The following is a 23,814-nucleotide window of genomic DNA, read 5'->3' as shown; positions in this document are numbered from 1 at the left end:
AAAGAGTGCTGAACTCCAGCACAATTTAATTTTATCAAATTTACCCTCTGGTAAATATCCCCTTTTCATTAAGAACATAAAAAGAACCATGCTGAATGAGACTGGAGGTCCATCTAGTACAACATTCTGCTCATAGAGTGGTTGACCAGCTTGTGGATGGGACGTCCACAAGCAGGACACAAGAGTTAAGACACAATTTCTAGTATTACAATAGGAGCAAAACCCTCCCCCTATTTACTTTCTCCACACCATCTATAATTCTGTACACTTCTAACACGTCTTGCCTCATTTTCTCCCAGCAGTTGTAACCCTTCCCCATGCAGGAGTTGCTCTAGCTCCTTGGTAACTCTGGCTGCCCTTTTCTGCACCTTTCCATGCACACAATATCACTGCCTGAAATTGTGCACAAGACTGCCAAGTGTGAGTACATCATAAGGGCCATATGATACTGGCCCTTTTACTTTGGATTCCTACCCAAATTATGCCCAATGCTTTTTCACAGAAGCCACATACTGGGTTGACCTTTTCATCAAGCTGCCCCCCACAATTCTAATATCTCTTTCTTAGCCAATCACCACTACCTTGGATCATATGAATAATTGGGATTTGTTTGCACCAAATGCATCACTGTATACTTGCTTATATGGAACCACATTTATTTAATACATTTCCATTTCAGCACATTAACCCATATTGGTATTTTGGCCCTGCTGCCTGAGCATTCAACTCCATCTGCTCCTAGAATGTGAATTCTGAGAGTTTCTCCAAAACTTAATTTGGTCTTAGGCTGAAAGTGTCTTCCCACTTAGAGCCAAACTACATGGTGCTTTAGTAATGCAGCTAGCTGGTATGTCATTATCTTTACTCAAAGGTACGTATGTGCTCCCCAAGCTGGTCTTTAGTGCCAGATAGTCCCTAGAATTAATCCACCAATAAATCCTACTGAGTACAAAGTTTGGCTGCACAGTTGCTTCCTTCTCTGCTGTTTGTCCACATGTAGATGTGAATGCTATTGCCATTTTTAAGTCAAAGGCACATTTTAGCCAGTGTAATTTTTTGCATTTGCATTGCTTATTGGAAATGCAAAAATAAAATAATAAAGTTGGTGGACAGGCATGAAAAAATTCTCAGGCTTTCACAGAAAGGATGCTCAAGTGCTGAGACCCAACAAGTCACCACATCAAGTGAAGCCGGGAAAGCCCTACGTGAATTGTGCATCCATGGGTAACAGAAGGGAGGTGATGGATGTTTATAGAATAACATTACTTACTATCACCCTGGCAAAGCAAAGGCCCAAGTTTGTAAGCTGCTTCAGAACTGGGTCGGTCTGTATCTGTGATGACAAGTTCAGTTACTGGCAGGTGATCCTTATAGGACAGGAGTCCTGTATCATTAACCCTAGAGCATGTAAAGAAACACAGTTTTAAATAGTGCTGCAAACACAACCATCCACTTTCTACATAATTTGCATAAAGGAACATTACTGTCTTTGTGATTACTGTATGTGCTGAATAGCCACATTTTGATCAGATGCAGATGGAACTTGTTATCCAAATGGCAACAGATTATTTATAGCGCAGGTCTGAATCAGTGCTTTTCCCCAACATAAAAAATATATCATGTATCAAAATGAAACCATCAGAGCTAAATTTGGAATTGTGCCTATCTTTATGTAAGCATGACATTTTCTGCATGACTAGGAACTTAATTGCCCTCTTTAAACAGGTTAGTCAATTTGTCTGGAAGGAATAAGTGATGTGCTGAGAAAACATTCCCTGTCTTTAACAGAGACAGATATCAGTCTAGCCTAGGAAGTATATAAATTTAATAAAATAAATGTATATGATCACATGGGTTGATTCCAGTTTCTTCAGTCCTCAATTTAAAACAGCAAAAATATTGCCCACTTCCAAGATTGTAGTTTGATAAGGAGAGCAAAGATGTTCGGCATTAAACTTCAGCTGCAGAATTTGGGGTGTGACCCCAAAATGTGTGTGCATTTTCTCCCCAGAAGGCAGTTGTCTTCTCTAATCATGTTGTGCAGATAGATCAGTGAATCAGACCATTGGTCCATCCAGCCCCATGCTGTGGGCACTGATGGGCAGTGACTCTTCAGGGTCTCAGATAGAAGACTTCCCCATCCCTGCTGGAAGATGTTCCAGAGATTCACCCTGGGAGTTTTAGCATGCAGAGTATGTGTTCTGCAGCACTGAGCTACAAACTTTCCCATTCACCATCTGAAACAGATCACTGAAGTGAGATAAAAAGGCTGCAACGGTTACGTTTCTTACTCTCTGGCTGGAAGAATCTTACAACTGGAGTTCTTTAACGCAGGCAGTAATAGATGTTTGAAGAAAAGCTATGAACCTTTGGGGGGAAAAAACTTATTCCATTTTTACTCCTTTTGCTATCTTTTTAAAAAAATGTCTTTCCCTCTGACCTCTAGTTAATGTTGAAATGTCATTTGGACATTTCATCTGAACCTCATAATATCCAGTTGCTCTGTCTATAGGTTCTTCATTATAAGGAGATGCTCAGCTTCCCACTAGGTACTGAGAGCATTTCTTAGTGCTGGTCAAGTGGAAGGGATAGAATCAGAAAGAAATTTTAAGTCAACTGAACTAATTCATAACTTTCCAATGTATGTAGATCAGAACACACTTATCCCTCAGATTGTGCATGGGTCTACATTTTGTGATGCCTTCTCAAAAATGGTATACATAAATGCATATATATATTAGTGGAAATTGCATACAAAATGCATAAGTTTGGGGAAACTGTTAAAATAATGTGAATTTCTTCATGTTCTAGCTAATGCAGAAATTGGATGGAACCCACAGGATGCATTAGTCAGTTCCATCCAAAACTGATATGGATCAGAATGACTGGTCCATTGAACCTTAGTGAGGAGTATAAATGGTAAGTGATGGTGGGTTAGCTATCATAGATTTAGTATGAGCTTTATAGCCACCTCAACCTCTAGACAACCAGCTCAGAACCTCAAAAAGCACAGTAAATAGAGCTGAGCTATGTGACAGAAAAGAGCATTGACATAACATTGCTGGGATAGCAGGAAGCAACTGCTGGGACCTATAGAAGCAGGTCCATATATTTTTGACTTAGCTCCTTGGAAGGCACCCCCAAGATCATTTCATAGAAAATAAAATCTGGTAACATCTTCTGGTGAGTAGCATCTGTCAGCAACCATGGAGATCTGTTTAACATTCAACTTTGAACTTCTAATGAACAAAATTAATTAAAACAGTCACCACTCGTTTCTGTCAGCATCACAGTTACAGTCATGCTGGGAATCAATGCAGCTTCCTTGTATTCCACATGCACATTTTTGAACATCTGGCATGGAACCTCCCCAGTAAGTCTGCGTCTCATTGATTTTTCCAATCCACCAGCTGAATGGAATTCCATCTACAAGACAAGTTAGGAAATATTAATGCTTGTTGGAATTCCATGAAAAAAGTTTTGAAAATTGTTTTCACTTCTTTCAAGCCATAATAGATTTTCCATTTTAATGTTTCATAATCATGAACTAACTTACTGTCAAGCTTTCTGCTTACTTTTCTGCAGAAAGAGAACGAGTAGTCCCTAAATCAGTCAGGCATGTTATTAGAATCATTTATCTTAAGCAGACCACTTATGCAATTTCCTTCACAACAGTATATGAAAAAGAGATGCCCTCATCCAAAAAGTACAGGTAATTTATTCCGAGAAGCAAAGATCAATAGAAGATCTAGGATCTACAAGTGAGGGAATTAGGAAAGTGAGAGTGATCTGAAAAAGGCCTCATCTTGATAATAAGTGTAATAATAATACCTGGTTAGTAGTAATAGGCATAATAAAATGAAGAGTAATGAGCATATACTAAGCAAGTAGAACCATTTGGTGTTGAGGAAATTGGGAATGTCAAATTATGCAGCAAATGGTTTGCAGATTTGCCTATGTTAATTTCTGTAGTTTGTGACAGTTCTGATTTATCCACTGACAAGGTGCAACTTCTCATACTCCGATCTGTCCTCATCAGAGTCTGCAGTAAGAAAGGGAGCACTGGGTATCTCTAATTCTCCAGCGCTGTACATTATGGCAAAAGATGCTGCCAGCTAAACAGAGCGGTAAATGCACAAAATATACAGAAAGGGAGAATTACTAAAGCATTCGAAGCGTGAAGATAATCCATCTTAAAAGAGAGGGATGGAAAGTGAACTTTGCACTGAATGCAAAAGTCAAGACACTGAAGGAAAATAATGCACTAATAAATTGTACAGCAACACATGGATGGTCTCTGCTTTTGTTCACTAGGAGCATTCAAGCTTCCCACCACAACTGCACCAGTCCACCCAAGAATATGGAACTTGACTCTCCCTTTTTCTTACCAACAACTGTTAATGCTGATTTTACTCTACCACCCTCAGCCCTTCTTTCAGTTCTCTCAGCCACCCTAGCAAGCTAGCAGCTTGCAACACATTGACTCTTTATGCAACTGCCAGTCCAGCAGACATCCAAGAAAGGAAGAAAATATTATCCAGGCACTGGAACTGGGATGGTGTGGCCCAATTTAGAAGATCCACAATTATAAGACCTCTCCAGTGTTTTGACTTTGCAACTTATCCAATAAAAGAAGAGGGGGAATATGGAAAATGGCTGTATAATTCATGAACAATTGTTTTAAAATTGCATGCGTACACGCACACACACGCCACTATCTAGTAGCTCAGGAGAGCAACCACTGTACCTGAAGCACACCCCAAAGTTGGCCATTTCTTTTGATAAATTGGGGGAAAGGGTATGACGGGCTACATAAAGGATCTGAAATATTTAGAAATCATATTGTGACTTTGGAACTTATGCCTCTTTGAAATCAGTCATGTGCTACAGTCAAAAGCATGCTGATCAACAGAGCTCATGTATACCTATTAGACGTGCTCATTAGATGAACACGACACTGAATAAATAGCAGTTTCCTGGAACATTTCTTTTGCTTTCTTTCCTATACCTCTGCAGCCTGAGATGAGAAAGTATAAAACTCCAGCCCTTGTCAAATGTGTTGTCTGCCAGTTGAACAGGCAAGAACTGGTGGATGGAATATCATATGAAATACTGCCTTTTCTATGGAGGTTTCAGTAAAATAAAAATTAACTCTGAGCAAGTAGGTGTTGACTGAGCAACAAACAGCAACGGAGGTAGACTGGGACTGGCTATAATTGCTTATTATGATATTGGGGAAAACATGGTTTGGCAAACAACGCTTGCAGTTTGGGTGACTGTAGTCTTGGATGGCTGGGGAGTTTTCACACAAAAGGGGGATCCCACAGGATACATAATCCAGTGATCTAAAAGTAATCAATGATCATAGATCAAAGCTAGAAACGGTCCTCTGGAGGGGAATAGTCAAGCCATCCTAGTCCTCTGCCTGAAAACTGGGATTATGTTGTGTGATGATGAGGGTCTGTAATGGAAGTTTAACAAGTGGTACTACCCTGACTTTAATGCCAAGCCAGTCTAAATTAGTGCAAAGACTTCAGCAAAAACCAAATGTAATATAATGAAAAATATAATAAACTTCTTTCCTACTCGATTTATGAAGTTTGATTCTTTGGCTTACAGTAATAGCAAATAGTCCCAGTCCCTTGCCAGAAATAAAAATGTTGGGGATGGGCAAATTTGTCAAGATTCATTCTGCTCACTTTCTCATTTTTTTTCTTAAATCCAGTCTGGCCAATTTCTCCATCAGTTTGCAAGTCTGTTTCCTTAAAGATTGCAAGAAAATTCTAGATACTTTTGTGCAGATTTTTCTAATTGTTTGCCTTTTTGCACACAGAATACATCTAACAGGCTCATTCACACTTGTATACTTTGCCTGTTTGGGGAATGTGGAGAAAGGATTGAAATGTTCTATAATAGTTGTATATATATGCTCTTTAGATTTTTCAAAAATTAGAATTCTCCAAATTATTTGGAAAAGGAAACTTGAGACTGTCTTTATAGTGACATGAATTCAGTAATGCTATTAAAAGATTATGACTAAACAGTGATTAGTCAGGGTTCTCCTTTGCCTGTGAATGCTGATAGTCAAATAAAAGGAAAATGATGAATCTGATACCATTTCTTACAAACAAACAATTGAATAAGCACCTTATTTTTGTAAAAATATCTTCCGGAAGATGTCCTCCAAAAGAGCACTTACATTCTTCTCATACAAAAAGTAACTGCAATGAATCCCTAATTTTGACCCAATAGAATAATGTTCCATGCTATTTCCCCCATTTCATTCAGGACTATAATCAAGGCCATTAATAACACCTGCATCGGAGAAGTTCAATAACTAAAAAGAGAGCTTGGTGAAGCAGAACTAAAATACCTCTAGGCCTTTACACCAAATAATCATATTTGTCTTTCACAGTTAGGGCTTTGTGCCTAGGCCAACAAGATGGGCTGCTGCACCAGGAAAGTCAGCTATGGGATCCACAGAGATATTCACTCTAAGCTGGCCACAACTGTATTGGTTACAGCTTAGAGTCTGGCATGGCATATGGCAGGATCCCTTCAATGGGCCGTCTCCTGCAGTCTGACTTGTATCCCAGCCCCTTTAATGATGGGATGCTTCACTGGAGTGTGGGTAGATCCTGCCTCGGCAGCTATGGTGGCATGCATTCCCCAAGGAGCAATGCCAGCATGCAGCCCCCGATCTCGCCTGCAATCCTGCAGCCTGCTGCCAGGGACCACCCTGGTCCTAGTCTGCAAGGGGCTATGTGCTGCCTCCCCCTTTGATCTGGACCCATCCCACGACCATTCACCTTACACTGGTGACAATTTGGGCCAACCATTAACAATAATAAGTCTGTGTGAACATATGTATGAGCAAGACACATGTTAGAAAGCAATGTCAATGCACCCTGGAATCCCAAACCAACTCAGATGCAGTCAGACTTAAAAACTGATTTTTGTTAAGTGCTCAGAACGGTCCAATTCTCCACAAATACATCAAATCAATTTTCATTGATTTCAGGTGGATTCTTTGGTGTCTATGGAATCCTATTACATTTCCAAAATGATCTATTTCTTTGTTTTATGTTTTGAATTTGCTACCTGGATTAACATTTTTCTTAAGAATTATGTGCAATTTGCATGCATATGCTTTTAAAATCAGGTCAGTCTCTATTATTATTATTTCTAGTGCTTTTCCCCTTCCACATAGACAGAGCTTTCTCAGCATTTTGTAAACAAGATTGTGTAAAATCTACACTGAACTATGTTTAACCACAAGAAGCAGAAAGTTGAATCTGTGATTTTAATCGGCACTGTGGGCTTCTTTTATCAGGATTCAATATTTACTTCACTCTTGGCAAATGTTCAAAGTCTTTTACACCCAGGGTGGGAAGGAGGAGTGATATAATTTCTGCTAAATGGAAAGATTAGGGGAAAAATGAGTCTGAAAGTAGTTAATGCTTTGAATGAAGCTCATTATAAAATGACCTTAATGCCTTTTCTGGCTTAGAAGCTATTTAGCAACTTACAGGTTAGGGATTTGTTTTCTAAATCTTTAAAAAATGTTTTAAAAAACCCAAACAAGTACAAAAATAGACCATGACAGCAAGTTGCCATAACTTTGGTGGAATTAAGCAGCTGCAATGAATAGTTAAGGATAACAGATTCTGTAGTATAACAAGATTGTCTGCATTACTTACCTCGCTTATTTGATAGCCGTGACTTTTTGCAGTGGTAAGCAAGCTCCTGTTCACAGTGTTCTGCATGGTTAATTGTAGCCTGAAGCTGTTCTAGAGTGGCAGCATATTTGAAAAATACAGTGTGTGGGTTCTCTCGATTAGCACTTTTGACTCTGGTTAACTCAGTGTTGTTGTGTTGTATAATTGTCCAGGTTGTGTCTTGGAAAACAGACAGAAAAGAGACAGGCATGGTGGAAGACAGGAATAAACACTCAATGGAGAAGATCCCAATTTTCTAAGACACTTTTTTTTCTGAGTAAACTTATGATAGCCACCACCACTTAGAAAATGATGGCAGCTTCTCTGAATTGTCCGTGAATGTTCCCCATCAAGGTTGTTTTCTTCTGGGGATAGTAGCCCTTGTCTCCCTGCTGGTGCTTCTAAGCTGGGTTTGGGGCATCGCTTATTTATTTCTTAATTTCTAACCTGCCCCATTAGCCACATGGCTCCCTGGGCAGATTTCAACAATAAAAACCATATAAAACAATAAAAACATCACAAACATTTAAATGACAATAGAACAACAATAAAAATGCACCCACCAGAACTCCAGATTTCCTATCCTTTTCTCTTAAAATACCATTAAAAAACAGTTAACAATTAAAATACATGTGTTATAAAAAGGTCTTTGCCTGGTGCCAAAAAGAATATAAAGATGGTGCCAGGCAAACCTTTCTGGGGGGCTCATTCTGAAGATGGGGTGCCATTCCAGAAAAGGCCCTTACATGAAGCAGCAGTACCCATCCCCCCAAAAGGCGGGACATCTTGCTGCATGCTTTCCATTTTTGGGGGGAAGGGTCAAATTCATAGGATAATGTCAGATGAGGAAGTTTTCCTTTTCCTTGTCTTCATCATGACACAAACCCATTTCACTGCATCCTGATCGGTGTAGCTTGGTGTTTGGAGAGCAACAGGGCAAAGGGTCTTCTATGGGCTATGCTCTCTGTGGCCTCCTACTCTCCAAGCCAATGCTGCCATGACTTGCCCTGTCCTTTAGGCCAGGTGCCACAATTGTCTAGACTGGAAGAGAGCGATCCCAACTCCTTGCTTAAGTTAATTGCTTGCATGCTTAGAGAGGGAAGGCGAGCAAGCCAAGGCCTGAAGCAAGAATAGCACTAGGGCCAGAAAGATCTGGGTTGCAGTAGTGTCCCTGTAGGATTCGGGCCTTGGCAGGCGCCCACTAACACCCACCCCTGATGCTGGTCTGGAGGGTGGGAAATAATTTCTGTGGATCTAGCTGGTAAATGACTCGTGTGTGTGTAATAACAAAGTTCCAGATCAAATTGTAAACAAGTTTTGTGAACTTCCAAAAAGGGTGGCTCAAGCTAATCCGTTCTTGGGCCATTTACTGCAAAATCATCCTTATTTGCCTGATAAATGGATACAGGATGGTTGTTTCGACCCAAAGGGTAGCATGGATACTGATCATTTATGCTACATCGTCCAGGTATGTCCATTCTCCTCCCTGCAAAACTGGCAGTGAAACGATACCCCCAGAATATCCTATTTAGGCCATTGAGGAAAACTGACCCACGGGGAACAGCACAACATTCCAGAAAGCAATGACAAGGAAGCCTGCTTATAAGACAGCAAAGTCAAATCTCGAACCAGCTGCTCAGGATATTTTAGGCATATTTTCTCAGATTATTATTATTTTAACTTTTCATCCTTTGTCCTTGCTGAACTCCTACGAGTACCTTATGAAAAACTGGCTGGTATAATCTCAGCCAATCCATTCACTGAATTTCTTTATAGGCTTAATGTCCCCCAAGGAATTTAAATCAATATTTTACAGTTCAGTGTTTTAAGTATTCTGTAGATCAGAACACCTTGCATACAGCTTCCTTTATTTATGGAAGACTGGAAATGACTGGCAGCAAAAGGAATATTTTTAAGACATGTAAATCACCTCTAGCAGGAATATGGAATAAGGAGATTGATAACTGTGATAACCCAATGTGGCACTAATGTTTTATCTATTAGTTCCAGGGTTTGGATTGATATTTTAAGGCTGCAATCTATATCCATTTACTTTACCTGAAAGTAGGCCCCATTGAATTCACTGGAACTTACTTCTGAGTGGACACATATGAGATTACTCTGTAACAGCGCGCTCAGCTAATGCTGGCTGGAGAAAAGGTTGTTCAGTGCATGACTGAATGTAGAGCCCTCTCTTACACAAAAGGTTATTTCAAGCACTAGAGAGAAAGGGACCGCATTTAAAGCAGGATCCAGGACCTTAGAAGGACAACATTCTGTACCAAGAGTTGTCCTCAGGTGGGAAGTTCTGGACCTCAGGCTTGCGATATTGAAAATGACCTCTGTGAATGAGACAGGATAGTGGCTCCTTCCTTTCCAGCTGCCTGAGGAGAAGCCAGCTGAATATCAATGACAAGGCAGCAGCATAAGGAATGTGGGCATCTGCCGTGGGAAAAGGGAATACCCATTGTGAGGAACCAGGGAAGAAAACAAATACAGAAGATTCTTCCTGTCAGATTGCATCTCTTGATGAGACGCTGATCAATGAGATTTGCTTAATGTGTTGAATAAGGAGTGACTGATGAGAACACTAGCAGCTGTTCCTAGATACACAAGGATAAATCAAACTGAACTTCACCTCAGAGGGCTGCTCTTCTCTTGACAGAATTTAAAAATCACTAGAGTGCTTCAACTGCACCCCTTTTCCCACTTTGATTTGGTCAAAATTAATGGATTGTCATGCTTCTGTCTCATGTTTGAAAGACATGGCAGCAGTTGTGACGATTCATTAGGGTGGTCTTTGAAGGGAGAGCTTTCAGTGTAGGCAGGACATGCCATATTTTGCCTCCAGAGGCCAAGATGAAGAGAGGAGCAGGCCTCTGGGATGTCAAGCAGGTACAACTGATTTGCCAGCTCAGGGCCAACATGGTAAGCTGCAAGTTTCCTCCCCTGCTGCAGGAGGAGGCTGAGAACTTTGGTGCTCAGCCGCTGAGAACCATGACACGGAGTCACAATGGCAACCCAAGCCTTCCTCTTCAACATGGAACCAGAGAGCAGAGTAGTGATTTTCCCAGCCATTGTGCTGTGCTTGAGTCTTTGACAATGCCTGAGATAATGTTGCCCCTTCTTCAGTTACAAGCTAGATAGAAATGATAGGGCTTTACTTGTTATTCTTGTTAGAGGGTGAAGAAGCACTTTCCATGGCAAATGGAACTGCAGAGCCTTGGTAAAGCCACAAGCAAATCCCAGAGGGTCAGGAAATGCCATGGACAGCAGGCCCAGCAATAAGCCAAGAGGCCAGTGAGAACAATGATGGAGTGATGGAGGACAATCCATCAAACAGGCAGAATTAGATAGGGTGGATGTAACTTAATCAGTCCTATATTTCCCATACTCTGTCATTAAAACAGCAGACCAGTTCAGTAGTGTCTAACATTACTGCCATCTTGTCCACAAGCAACAGGGACCACTTTGAAGGTTGGCTACCTCCTTTTGTTCAGGAAAGGAGGAGAAGGACTCAATCCGAAACCAACCTCTTAGCCTTAGGTCATATTTCCCTTCACTGGTGTCTTTTGCTGATAACTTCAGAAGGCTCCTCTCTTGTATCAGAGAGCCAGCCCAGCTGGCCAGTTTAGCATGAGGAAGACTGCAGTTTGAAGTCTTTTGTCCTCATCTGCTTAGAAGGGGGTGGGTGGGGAGGACAACTCTGAGAAGGGAAGGTTTGTGCAGCATTGACTAAACCAAAGACATCAGGCAAAGAGATTTGGTATTTTGCAAACTGCAGGAAATGAAGCAGATTGTTTCTAGGTCTAGACTGAGTCTAGACTTCTATACTTTAAAGAATTCAATAAAAATGCAAGGTATGACATTTATTATCACTGGAAGAAGCTTAAAGGAGTAATTGGTGGGGGCAGGGAGCAGCAGAGCTGAATTTCACATAGAAACAGAACTAGCAGACAAATGTAAAATGCATAAATTCAGGATGTACATTGCTTGAGATCCATGATGAGCTTTTATTATTGTCATAATATACATCAGATGACAGCATCATTGGGCCATCGTGGATGGCCTGAGCCCTCCAAAGTCCTCTTCCTTGAATCAGTGCTTTTTGCTGCACTTTCCACCTGAATGAAGTTAAGGGAAAGGAACTGCTGCAGCTGATGGGAGTTTGCCACTCCTGCCCATGATTATGAAGCACTGCGTGAGTGGGGAATGCCCCACTCAAGAGTCACAATAAGTCAACCTCGGTGAATTGCACAAAAATGAGGCTCCAGCCAAACTTGGCATAGCCTGAATCCAGGCAACAGGGGTGGGGGCGAATCAGAAGACCATGTTGCTATATTGATGTATTTTAACCAGTACAACCAACTTTAGCAAGTAACGTCACATGCTCTCACAGTTTCTATCATGCAAGAAATGCTGTAAGAAATGTGCATATGTCGTATATCTCTGTCCTAGTAACCCTATTGCTAAATTCTCAGACTACTTTTTCTTTCTGTCCAGCTAAGGGGTACAGCATCTGAAAAGCCCATGCACTTAGACCAAGAATTAGAGTTTTTTTCATGAATGTGCATGCAGTGATTCCCTTGGTAGATTTCTTAGCCTTTGTGCAAGTAGAAGATTACTGTTTCTCTTTTCTTTTACAATGTACACAAGCTACCCAATAACTTTCTACGAATCGAAGACACCTTCTATATATGAAGGACACTTTTGTTCTGACACAAAGTTTCTTCTCAAGTTAAATTCCACTAAATATGTATGTTGAAAAATACATTGTAGCATGCTTTGGTTATTTTGTTGCAAATGAATCAATTAAGACACCACACTAATATTCCACAAAAAGTAATAATGTGTGAAGTGAGAGCAAGGGACAGAACTCAAGTAATCCATCTTAAATTTGGAAGTATTCATGTAGAATAATCTTCGGTTGCATGGATGACAGTTGGCTTGGTGCAGAATCTATTCATAATCCATTTTAATCTAATACAATGCAACTATTGCTAAGTACTTGGATTGTGGCCCTAAAATGCAAGTGTAAGTCCATAGGACTTCCATAGGTGAAATAATCACACATACCCCACACCTAATGCTTCACTGAAATTGAGAAGTGCTCATATTTGGTGCTTTCATAGCTTACATCATGTTGTGTAAAGGTAGCCTCCAAAGAAACCCAGTGTATATAACTGCAGATGACTATAATAAATTATTCCTAAATAACATACTGAAGGCCACTCAGAGAAAGAAATTGCATCATCGGCACTATCCTTCACATTTGAATCTGCAGATGACTATAACTATTCAGTATACTCAAGAAATGAAATCATTATTCTTGTGTCTTTGCATATTTGTGTAGTTAAGTGCTAACTTTTCAAAACTCAAATTGTTTGGAAGATGAAAAAAGGGTAACAGAGAAACAATGGCAATTTCACAATCAGCACCAATTGTTATTGCAATTTTCCCATCTAACTCATTTCCAATCTTCTAAGAAGTCACCTTCACTCTGCTTGTACTTTAAACTCATAGACTCCAGAAGAGGTACACTTTCTACTTGATAGATTGTGTTTCAGTATAATGAGAATTCATGCAGACACAACCATGAGTTAAGGGAGTTTATCACCTTACCTGTCATATTGCAGTATACAAGAAATGGCCCCAGGGGGCCACTCCCATCTGAATCGATATAGTAAAAGCCTGAAGTGTTTCCTCTGTGCTTATAGGCTTCACACGATTGTTCATAAATAGCTGTAAAAGAACATCTTCCATCACAAGCACAATAGCATCGTTTTGCATTTTATTCAGAACATAAACAGTTGTGGGGGTGGGGGTTGAGATATACAATGCATGTGTTCAAATCTCAGGGAAATAAGAGGGAAATCACATAATAAAACCTGCACAACTCTAGGCATAAGTAAGCAATATTTACTCCTGTCAAAAGAAAATAGCTGAGTGGGCATTTCTCTTTACCTCTAAACATTTGAGTTCACAGTGGGAATAGCAGGAGGTGGTGGACAAATGTCTAAACAATCCAGGCATGTGATATACACAGCAGCTTGCTTTGTTTCTTCTGCAAAAAGACCTGGGATTCTGAGGACTAACTGTTTTAGTAGGCTTTGTGCTGAAGATTTATCAACACATATAATGCCCAGTTCCGTGCATGTCTGTAGGCCTGCACTGCATGCTGAGCAAGGGGGTGGAGCCATGCATTGCCTTGAAAACTCATTGGATTGGAGCCATGCATTGCTTTGCAAACCCCTGGACCTTTCTGTGCGGGAACAAGATCCAGATCACTACACACAAGCATCTCCAGTTGATGGAGATGGGTAGGACCTCACAAGAATGAAATAAAGACTGAAAGGGTCCCCAAGCTCAAGAGATTTCAATCACACAGGCCAGTGTCTGCATGTGCTTGGGCCGAGAGTCTGGGTCACTCTATTGTTCATCAGAATATAGCACAGGGGAAACTTGCCTCTTTTATCAGAACAGTGTCTTCATGAACAGCTGTGCTGTGCAGGTTTAAGCACAGATAATGGGGCTGTTCTAACACAATTTCAGGGAGATGAGTTGCCTTGCTGGGTAGGGATTAGGCGGAGAAGAGCATCCAATGGCGAGGGACCAGGAGCCATTGCAAGTTGCAGGGACAGAGCTCTGTGTGCCATGGCTCCTGTCCTTCACCCCCTAAGCTAAGTTGCTACCTTCATCTGCAATGGAAGATGCTGCCCCTCGGCACCAAGGTATAATCCATCTTGAGCCAGGTCAGTTTTTCTAAATGGAGGGGACCTGGAGGAGACCATTTTGTCCTTTGCCTGTTTTTGGCTTCCCCCCTTTTGGTAGAATCCTTGAACTGGACACCCTAGAAGGATCCAGTAAAGCATTATGTTGATCATCCATCTGGAAACTCTTTTACTGCTTCAGACTTGCATGCATCTCTTGGCATTTCCTGCTCAAGCTCCTGGTTGAATAGGATTTCCCCTGCCTCTTTTCTGGGCAGCTGGACAAAATAGCTGACAAAGCTTTAAATTCAAAGATAAATATGCACTAGTGATTCTGGCTTTTCAGTCCCTCATGCAAACTACACTGTGGCAGTCAAGAACTTGCTGCCACAGTGTAGCGTGTAAAAAATGCAAGTACTTGCTGTAAACCTGGAGAAATAGATATCTGCATCCCACCTGCAAATTAAATAGCTCCAAGTCATGCAATGCAATGTACCTATCCAGTAACTCTGCATGTAGAGTACATTAGTTCAATCTTCCAAAATGATTCATTAGTATTGTGTAATATTGCTGTACAAAACTATTATTTTTAGAGTGATATTTAAGGTTAAAATTTTGCATCTAGGCCATTATGAAAAACAGACAAAATGAATGCATTTTATCAGGAAGCTTCCCTTCTAAACAAATAATGCTTGTTTCTAATGGTGGGGAGAAAAATAAAATCCCACGCACTTTCCAATTTTGTGTATGCCTGAGAACAATACAGTAAGAATTCCAAACAGTGAAGGGAGTTTTATTCAGAATATTGATCTACAAAAATATGATTATACTTATTATAGATTTTATGGAATTAGCCTGTGGAAGCATGTAATATCAAGCTGCTTGATTCGTAACTGCATTAGATAAAATTGTATTGTTGTTGCTCCAAAATTTTTTTTTAACAAGGGTGGGGAGTTCAAACCTATAAGCATGAAGTGACTCTGTGGCAGTGAACCATTTGATACAGATGATGGTGGTGGTGGTGATGAGGATGCTGATGTTAGCTTAATAACATGGAGTTTTAAGGAAGAGGAGGATGGCCCTATTTATAGTTTAGGTTTAAGACACATCAGAGTAGATGGACATTCACTAATTTCCTTATCTTACCATTCTGTGATGGAATATGAGAATGTAAGATCTAGCTTGCTTCCGCTGATCAAAGTACTATCAAGCATTTGGCTACCTGACTAGATAGTCAGAAGTCTCCAGAAAGCTATGGCATGTCAGAGGCAGGCATCTTTGTAATTAAATATAAGGACAGACAGATCAATCTATTTCCAGTATATGCCACTTGTGTACACTCATGCATACATTCCTGCGTGAAGACATGGATATTTAAAATCTGCACAGGTGCACATTTAAATATATAACATGCATATTTTATATTTACTGTTTTCCTCTCCTAATATTGTTTTATTTATTGGATTTTAGTCTGCTTTTTTCTTACACTGGACTCAAAGCAGCTTACATCATTCTTCTCCTTCTGCTCTCAGTCTTCTCCCCACAACAACAATCTAGTGAGGTAGGTTGTATTGAGATTCTGTGACTGGCCCAAAGTCACCCAGTTGGCTCCATGGCTGAGCGGGGACTAGAATTGTTGGAGTTCCAGTCCTGTGCTTTGAACCACTACACCACAATGACTTTCGAATATGCATTTCTAAGATATTTCCTCCTCAAATGCTCATTTTAAGTGTATTTGATATATTTTTAATATGAGCATGTTTTGGAATATTCAACATACCAGAGGATAACTAAATTCCAATCTACATCATAGTCTATGAAGTTTGGATAAGGTCAGCTCATATTGGATTATTCATAGATCAACTTACTCAAGCATTTCTAATCAAAGATATAGAGTTTCTGAACATCTGGGCAACATTTTTAGCCATTATAGGTAATAGCATAAATGTGCAGAATCTATCAATTTTATAAAATGTTTTTCTACCTATAAGCACTAAAGGCAATAAATTATATGTGTTTATTGGACATTGCATCACATACTGGTTTCTTTTGTTTAATGATGGGTGGAATTCCATCTTCCAATTTATAATATGGTGGATTAAGTTGGATTAATGTGGAGCAAGAGTGCAGAACCTCAAGCTCCTGGGGTCCAAAATCCAGCTGTTTTGGATTACCCATATGGCCAATCTGCTTCCCACTTATCCTAAGGTGGTTTTTCCACCTTTTTCTACATTCTAAAATCTGGAATAGAGTTTTGTGGGCTGACAGTGGTTCTGGATTTTGGATGCCAGAAATTAGTCCAAGGTAAAACTGACTGCATTCCTAATTAGCAAGGTTTCTGGGTGCCATTGCCCTCTTAATGATGCCGCCAGGCATACAAGCAGGGCCTTGAAGCATACTTCTTGACTACAGGTGGCCAAGCACATGCAATATCTCATGATCAATATTTATTTCTTTAGCCAAAAAGATAATCCAATTCTAAATAATACCCACATAAAGAGTTACATCAAAAATATCAGAAGGATGGTTCAATGCAGTATCTAGCTCCTAACTAAAGGGGAAATTGCTTGAGCTTAGAAGTCTTGTTTAAGACTTAGAAGTCTTAAACAAGACTGGAGCAACAGCCTTTTTCTTTTCCCGCAGCTGAAACAACATGTGCATTCCAAAACTAAGCCACAAAAAAAAATCGCAATTATATATTACTATTAAAAATGATAATAGAGTACCTAGGACTTACAATAATGACACGTAGCCCCTGTGTAACCTGTGTTCGCACAATCGCAATAGAAAGTATTCCAGGATTGTGAGCATTCGCCACCATGTTCACAATAATTGGGCAGACATCTATAAGGACAAACAAAAGGAAACATGTTCATGTTGTTTAAATCTCTCTTAATGGGAACAAGTAGGAGGCATTCTTGAATAGGCATGTACAATTCCTTCTAATACCAGTCTGAGTCTCCTCAGGCTTAAGGAACTGCAGCCAAAACCATTCCAGCAGCGTTGAAAATATCGGAGTGCCATTCCACCTCCAATATCCCATAATAACCCAGAAGGTTGGCTGAATTAGTAGTGAAAATAAGTAGCCACTGAGTGAAAAGAGCTGTCTTTTTGCAATGGAAAATCCACCAGAGGCCATACACTTGTTTCCATATTTGCCCACTAAAGAAGATTGCTTGCCTTCTTTTTTCTCTTTGTCCTTCTAATGGTAATAGAAGAGCAACCAATATTCCCCTGTCTTATAAGAACAGAAGAAGAACCATGCTGAGGCAAACCAAGAAGCCAGCTGGGTCAGCATCATGTCTACATGATGTCTCCTTTTTCTGTCCCCAAATCATACAGGATCACATAAACAGGCTCAGAGTGCGGCAGACCCCTCTAGCCCACGCTGCCAGGAACATGCACGCATTGCCTCTGATCCTGGACCTAGAATTGCCCATCAGGACTAGCAGCCATTGATGGACTTCCCCCTCCTGAACGTCTCCTTTCCCCTTTTAAAGCCGCCCACATTGATCGCGATCAGTATTTATTTATTTATTTAAAACTTTTGTCTCAGGATGGCTTACAACAAAGAACAAACAAAATAACAAAACAAAACAAAACATAGCATCCAGTAAGTCAGGATAAAACCCCAGTTAAAACCAACTAAACATTAAAATAATGGGAAAATAAAAAGGTTTTCACCTGATGCCAAAAAGAATAACCTGTTGGCACCAGGCAAACCTCTCTGGGGAGCATATGCCATAGATGGGGTGCCACCACAGAGAAGGCCCTCCTCCAGGTAGCCACCCTCCTGATCCCCTTCAAGGAGGACACCCAGAGCAGGACCTCCTCCTCAGATCTCAAGGGGCGGGAGGGGCACATAGGGAAGAAGGCACTCCTATATCTCATAGAAGTGAATTCCAGAGTTCAACCAGACACTATGTGAAGAAGTAGCTCCTTTTATGTGTCCCAAATCATACACCAATCAGCTTCGTGGGATGACTCAAGTTTCTAGAATTCTGGGAGCAGGAGAAAAATGTCTCTATATCCACTTTCCCCACACCATAAATAATTCTGTACAGCATTACTATGTTCCTCCTTACTGACCTTTTTTGCTAAACTAAACAATTTCAGCTGTTGCAACTTTTCCTCATAGGGGAGTTGCTCCAGCTCCTTGAATATATTAGTTGCCCCTTTAAGCTCTTTTTCTAACTCCACAATACGCTTTTTTTGGTGTAGTCATGAGAAAAATGCAGTTGTCTAGGTGTGGATTTACCATAATTTGTATAAGGAAGGTATGATATTGATGGTTCAAGTATTTCCATTTCCTTCCCTAATTATGACTACCATGGAGTTTTTGTTTGTTTTTCCAGCAGCCATGCACTGGATTGCTATTTTTATTGAGCTGTTGGCCACAACACCAAAATCCCTTTCTTGATCAGTGAATACTAGCTCATATCCCATCAGTTGGGGATAAAACTGAAGAAATGTTACAATTTTTGAATAAAATTATATATCCTTATATGTTAGTATATAACATACTATCATTTTTCATTATAAGTATTCATAAACATCAACAAATATCTTTTCTCCTCTTTTTTTACTAGTGCAGTTTACTTGTCTTTTTATTGCACAATAACATTATTATTTCTAAAAAATCTTGAAGTTGAGGGGGAGGGGTTGCCCAAACATGCATTATTTTACCCTTGCCAACATTAAAGTGCATATGCCATTTTGGCTTCCATTTGCTTAGCTTAGAAAGATCCCTTTGGAGCTTCCACAATCCGTTCTGGTTTTAAACACCATAAATAGCTTGGTATCATTGGTAAACTTGGCCACTTCACTACTCACTCCCAATTCCAGATCATTTATGAATAGGTTTAAAAACATTGGTCGAAAGCTCCATTAGCATCCAACAGTCCAACTGCCTCTCTAGCTGGTTTCCTGCTTCTAATATACTTGCATTGTTGGTCTTGATTTTGTGTGTGTGTGATATGCTCCTCAAAGTGCTTTTTGGCTTATGGTACCGTCTGCCTGCCTTTCCCTTTGGCAAACGTTGTGCTTTCCTTTATTCTCCTCACTTGAGCAGGACTTCCATTTTCTGAAAGAAACTTTTTTCTCTGTAATAGCCTGCTTGACTCTGCTCATTAACCATGCTAGTGACTGCCTGGATTCTATGCGACCTTGCCTAATGTGGGGTATGCATGCATCGGAGCCTCTACATGTTTCTAAGCAATCTCCAAGCATTTTGAAGGAATTTAAGCCTCTTGACTCCTCTTTTTACCAGTTCTTTTCTTTTAGCAAAGTTTACTAATGTGACTGTGTTGGACCTCGTTGGCAATTTTCTTCTTAAATATGTGTTACATCTTTGCAAGTTTGACTAGGTTCTGAGCAAGCCCATTATATCTTGGAGCTGGCTGGTGCCAGAGGTCAGACTAGATGTCCCGGGAGGCCCCTTCTGACTCACTCTGTTTCTATGTTTCTATGTTTTCCTGGAAAACCAGACATTCTGCCTGTTCTGTTTTAGCTCATAGCTTCTAGCATTTGTCCAGAGATGCCTATGGATGGTTCCCTTTCCAGGCATGTCAGGCTTGTGCAACTGTTGTTTTGGAACTTTTGCCTCTAGCTGGTTATCGTGTTTCACCATATTCTAATGGCCTATTTTCTTACCTTCTACATTTGGGCAATCAGAATTTTTTTCTGCTTCATCTTCTAGGGGTAGCCACTGTTTCATTAATAACACAGGTCATTCAGATCAAAGTGACTTTACACTCTATTCCTTCACTGGTTTCCAAATCTGGGATACCTTAATGCTTACAGAACATATCTGCACTGATGGATTTTAGATGAGAATGAATGCACCGGAAGAGCTGTGGCCAGAATAATTTGCCCCCTAATTTCTTCTCCATGCTGCAGAGCATACATGATGGCAGGGTAGGAAAAACTGTTTATCCTAAGCATGCATCCTGGAATGCCCCATCACTGCAAACTTTCCTCTGGTGAGCAGTGTATTAATATGCCAAAGCTTTATTTATACCCATGTTAAATAATTCAAAGCAAATATTTTCTGTTCAGGAAATTATGTTAACCAGTTTATTCAGTCTTGTTAATATAAAATAATAATAATATATTTTATATTGTTAATTTGTTTTATAATTTGAATGTATTATATTTTAATTTATGTTGTGAGCCGTCCCGAGGCTTCGGCCAATGGGGCGGCATAGAAATGTTTTAAATAAATAAATATGTCACAACAAGCATTTTCAACTGGCATTCACATAATGACCAGGTCTAGACATAACTCTGGGCAATTTCTGGGTTGTTAAACCAAGGAATTGTGGGGATGAGTGGAATATGTTAGTGCTTGTTCTGTTTGCTTTTAGTCAACAACCCAGGAATGCTTTTTTTCCTGGACTGTTTCAAGACTTTCAAACACAGAAAGTGGGTACTGTGTATGGAACAAATAATTCAGAATTACTCCAAGAACAAACAATGGGCAATAGTGCATTAACCCATAAACAACTGAGAGATTTCAGGTTCAGGCATCATGCAACAACCCCGAAATAGTGAGTTATTGATTAAAAGTGGAAGCAACAGCACATAGCCCAGGTCCTTTGCTCATCCAAACTGGATCAATATACTGTATCTCTGACTTCATGATAACATGTTGTTTATGCCTTAGGAAGGGAAGGAAAACTGATTTAGTATTTGTCGCAATATAAATGCATCACATCCACAAAGGTATAACTAAAAGCAAAAACCATAGACTGTAGCTAATCAGAAGTTAATCTGCTGGAGTCCACCTTGTTTTGTAATATAAACATGCTTCTTTCAGTACCAGCCCCATAAGGCAGACAGCATGCCCAATGGTGAGGAGCTGTGGAAGATAAAGCCCCAAACATCTCGAGGGCACAAGGTTGCCAACCCCTCCAACAAAGGATTGAAGAATTTAAATGTCATCTGTTTTATGAGGCTTGACAGTTCTGTAGAACAATGCAGACCTGGAAGAAATTCCTGATATACACTTGCATCTTTTCATTTGCCTGCCCTCTCTCTATCCCTGAAAACCAAAGTCAATACATATAGCAAAGCCATCCACAAATGTCATCTGCTGTCCTCATCTCACAGGACACATAGTCCATTCCTGACTTACTGGAGAGTCACAGATTGTGAGGATGCCAGGCAGAAGAGAAGGCTGGCAGGGTCCAGACAAGGTTGTACCACTGGCACATGTTACTATAGGTCATGATGTGGAAGGAAAAGCAGAGCCAATTGGAGCCATTTGACCAGCTGGTGGACAGGTCACCCACTGTGGACCAGAGGGAAGACTTTCTCTGTTTAGTCCATTCTGGATCAATATAAGCTGGCCCAAGTTGTAGTACCAGTATTATTGTAACAGATTTTCCCACCTACCCATACCAAAAAGATTTTTATATGCGAGAGAACTTTGCTAGAGGTACAAGTTAGTTGCTAGAGATACATTTTACTTGCAGTTGTCTCAGGTATGCAGGGGTTTGGGATCTAGGGAAAATCGGATCTAGGGAACAGGAAAGAAAAGCTTCATCTCCTGCAGCTTCTCTGCTACAATTCATCCCTTCCTGAGCATGCCTTGCAAGAGAACAACAGTGGTCTTCCTAACATTACACATTTTATTTTGTATTTTACAAGTTGGCCACCTCATGTAAGAAATGCAATCTCAAAGGGAGAACAATTTGAAAAGACTTTAATATAATAGCATCCAAAGCATTCAGAAACATTTTGATTCTATAAGAAAAGTGACGAAGCTTCTCTTACCTGTCTATAATCCCACACAAATCTATCTGAAGATCACTAAAATTTCCCAAGTAGTTTTGCTGAACTGAAATTAAATCCACTGCCTTGTTATCAATGGAAATTAGTTTCATACATCCAAGGAAGCCAGCAAATGGATTTTTACATTCTGAACTGTTGGCATTGGTAGGACATCCTAGGAAAACAAGATGTTAAAGCTAATGAGATAAGGAAAAAATACATTAAAATAACAAAAAAATCCTATTCGTGAAGAAGTAAATCCCACCAAGTTCACATGGACTTACTTCCAGGTAATACATTGAATTTGTATTTCCTTGAAAATTACAGTTATAATATCTCAAAGGACACTGAAAAACAAATCTGTCATCACTCTGCTTGGTACAAAGGAGACAAGGTAATATCCAGTTTATTATTTATATTTATTTTTATAAATATTTATAGGAAAACGTTTCCTAAAAAGCTATTGAGGCAGCACATTGCAATTTAATACCTTAAAAAGTAAGAGTAAGAGCATGTAAAAATATGCAGCATTAGAAAAATTAAAACAACTGAAGAATTTAAATGGCTACATTAAAAATGTCTAGATCTCAAAAGGCTGAGAGAGTGGGGACCAATTTTACTGCCGCATTTTGGAACAACACAGGATGATTTCCTTTTATGAGTGCCTGTGTGTAATGGTGCTCAGAAAGGACTTTTTCTAGAGATGTACAAGGTGGGACTATCCCTCGAAGGGTAATATAAGCACCTTAATTTGCACCTGGAAAGCAATTTGCAACCAGTGCAGGTCTTTCAAGACTGATAGACGCTCAGTGCTATGCACCAGTTAGCAGCCTAGCTGCTTAGTTTGCACTTAAGCACATTCCTGCTAATGGAATAGGGATCCATCAAGAGTAGCATCTCCAGCCTGCACCCTTAAAATCTGATCGGTAATGTTGAGGGATCCCTAGGCGCAGGTTTCAGGGTATGCAGGGAAGCCAGTGGGGGGCAGAGCAGGGGAAGGTTCCCTTATGCAGTGTTGAATGTCACCTCTAACTACTGAGGTGCATCTAACAAACTTCAGTTGAAAGAAGTGGAGCAGTTCAGAAAGTTACAGAATAACAACCTTATTGTTACATAAAAGGATATTGGCAAAAGTGACTAAAACATTGCAAGTGTTACTCATGTCCTTTATTTAGAAAATTGCACAAAATCCAACAGCAATACTGCTATGGCGGAGGAACAATCTTAGGTACCCACCCCAGTTTGACATACGATGTGCTGCCATCATGTAGCAAAGTTTAGAGCTTGTAAAACATAGTTTATCTCCTGGGTGGCCCAGAGAGCATCCTTTCAGTGGGGATCTGCATCCCCAGAATTTGCCAAGCAGAATTGGCCAACTGAGGCCAGTAGCCTCAAAATATTGGTTGCTGTTGTTTTGCGGGGTTACCACTGTCTAAATAAATAGCAACCACTTCAAGACAGAAGCCATTGGACTAGAGATCCCATCAAAGGAAGCAGTGGGACATCACGGGCAAGTCTTGTCCTGCACAGAGATGCTCTGACCGAGTGCCACCATGTTGGAGAGGCTGCATCATCAATGGGCATATGGCAATTCAGAGCCAAGATGTACTTGG

General features: G+C 40.2%; 1 protein-coding gene across 1 annotated transcript in view; it reads right to left on the bottom strand.

The window, feature by feature from the left end:
- Positions 1-23,814, bottom strand: part of LOC123031393 (contactin-associated protein-like 4) — a 252,751-nt gene that overhangs the window by 49,074 nt on the left and 179,863 nt on the right. The window contains exons 10-15 of the mRNA XM_044446298.1: positions 22,205-22,376; positions 17,166-17,272; positions 13,341-13,460; positions 7,701-7,898; positions 3,270-3,426; positions 1,271-1,398 (exon numbers count right to left, since the gene is read on the bottom strand). Of these exons, the coding sequence (XP_044302233.1) occupies positions 1,271-1,398; positions 3,270-3,426; positions 7,701-7,898; positions 13,341-13,460; positions 17,166-17,272; positions 22,205-22,376 (882 nt within the window). The remainder of the gene's footprint in view (positions 1-1,270; positions 1,399-3,269; positions 3,427-7,700; positions 7,899-13,340; positions 13,461-17,165; positions 17,273-22,204; positions 22,377-23,814) is intronic.

This window comes from Varanus komodoensis, unplaced genomic scaffold, assembly GCF_004798865.1.
Source record: "Varanus komodoensis strain SLA01 unplaced genomic scaffold, ASM479886v1 scaffold5, whole genome shotgun sequence".
NCBI classification, from domain to species: Eukaryota; Metazoa; Chordata; class Lepidosauria; order Squamata; family Varanidae; genus Varanus; species Varanus komodoensis.
This window is presented reverse-complemented; position numbering and strand designations above follow the sequence as displayed.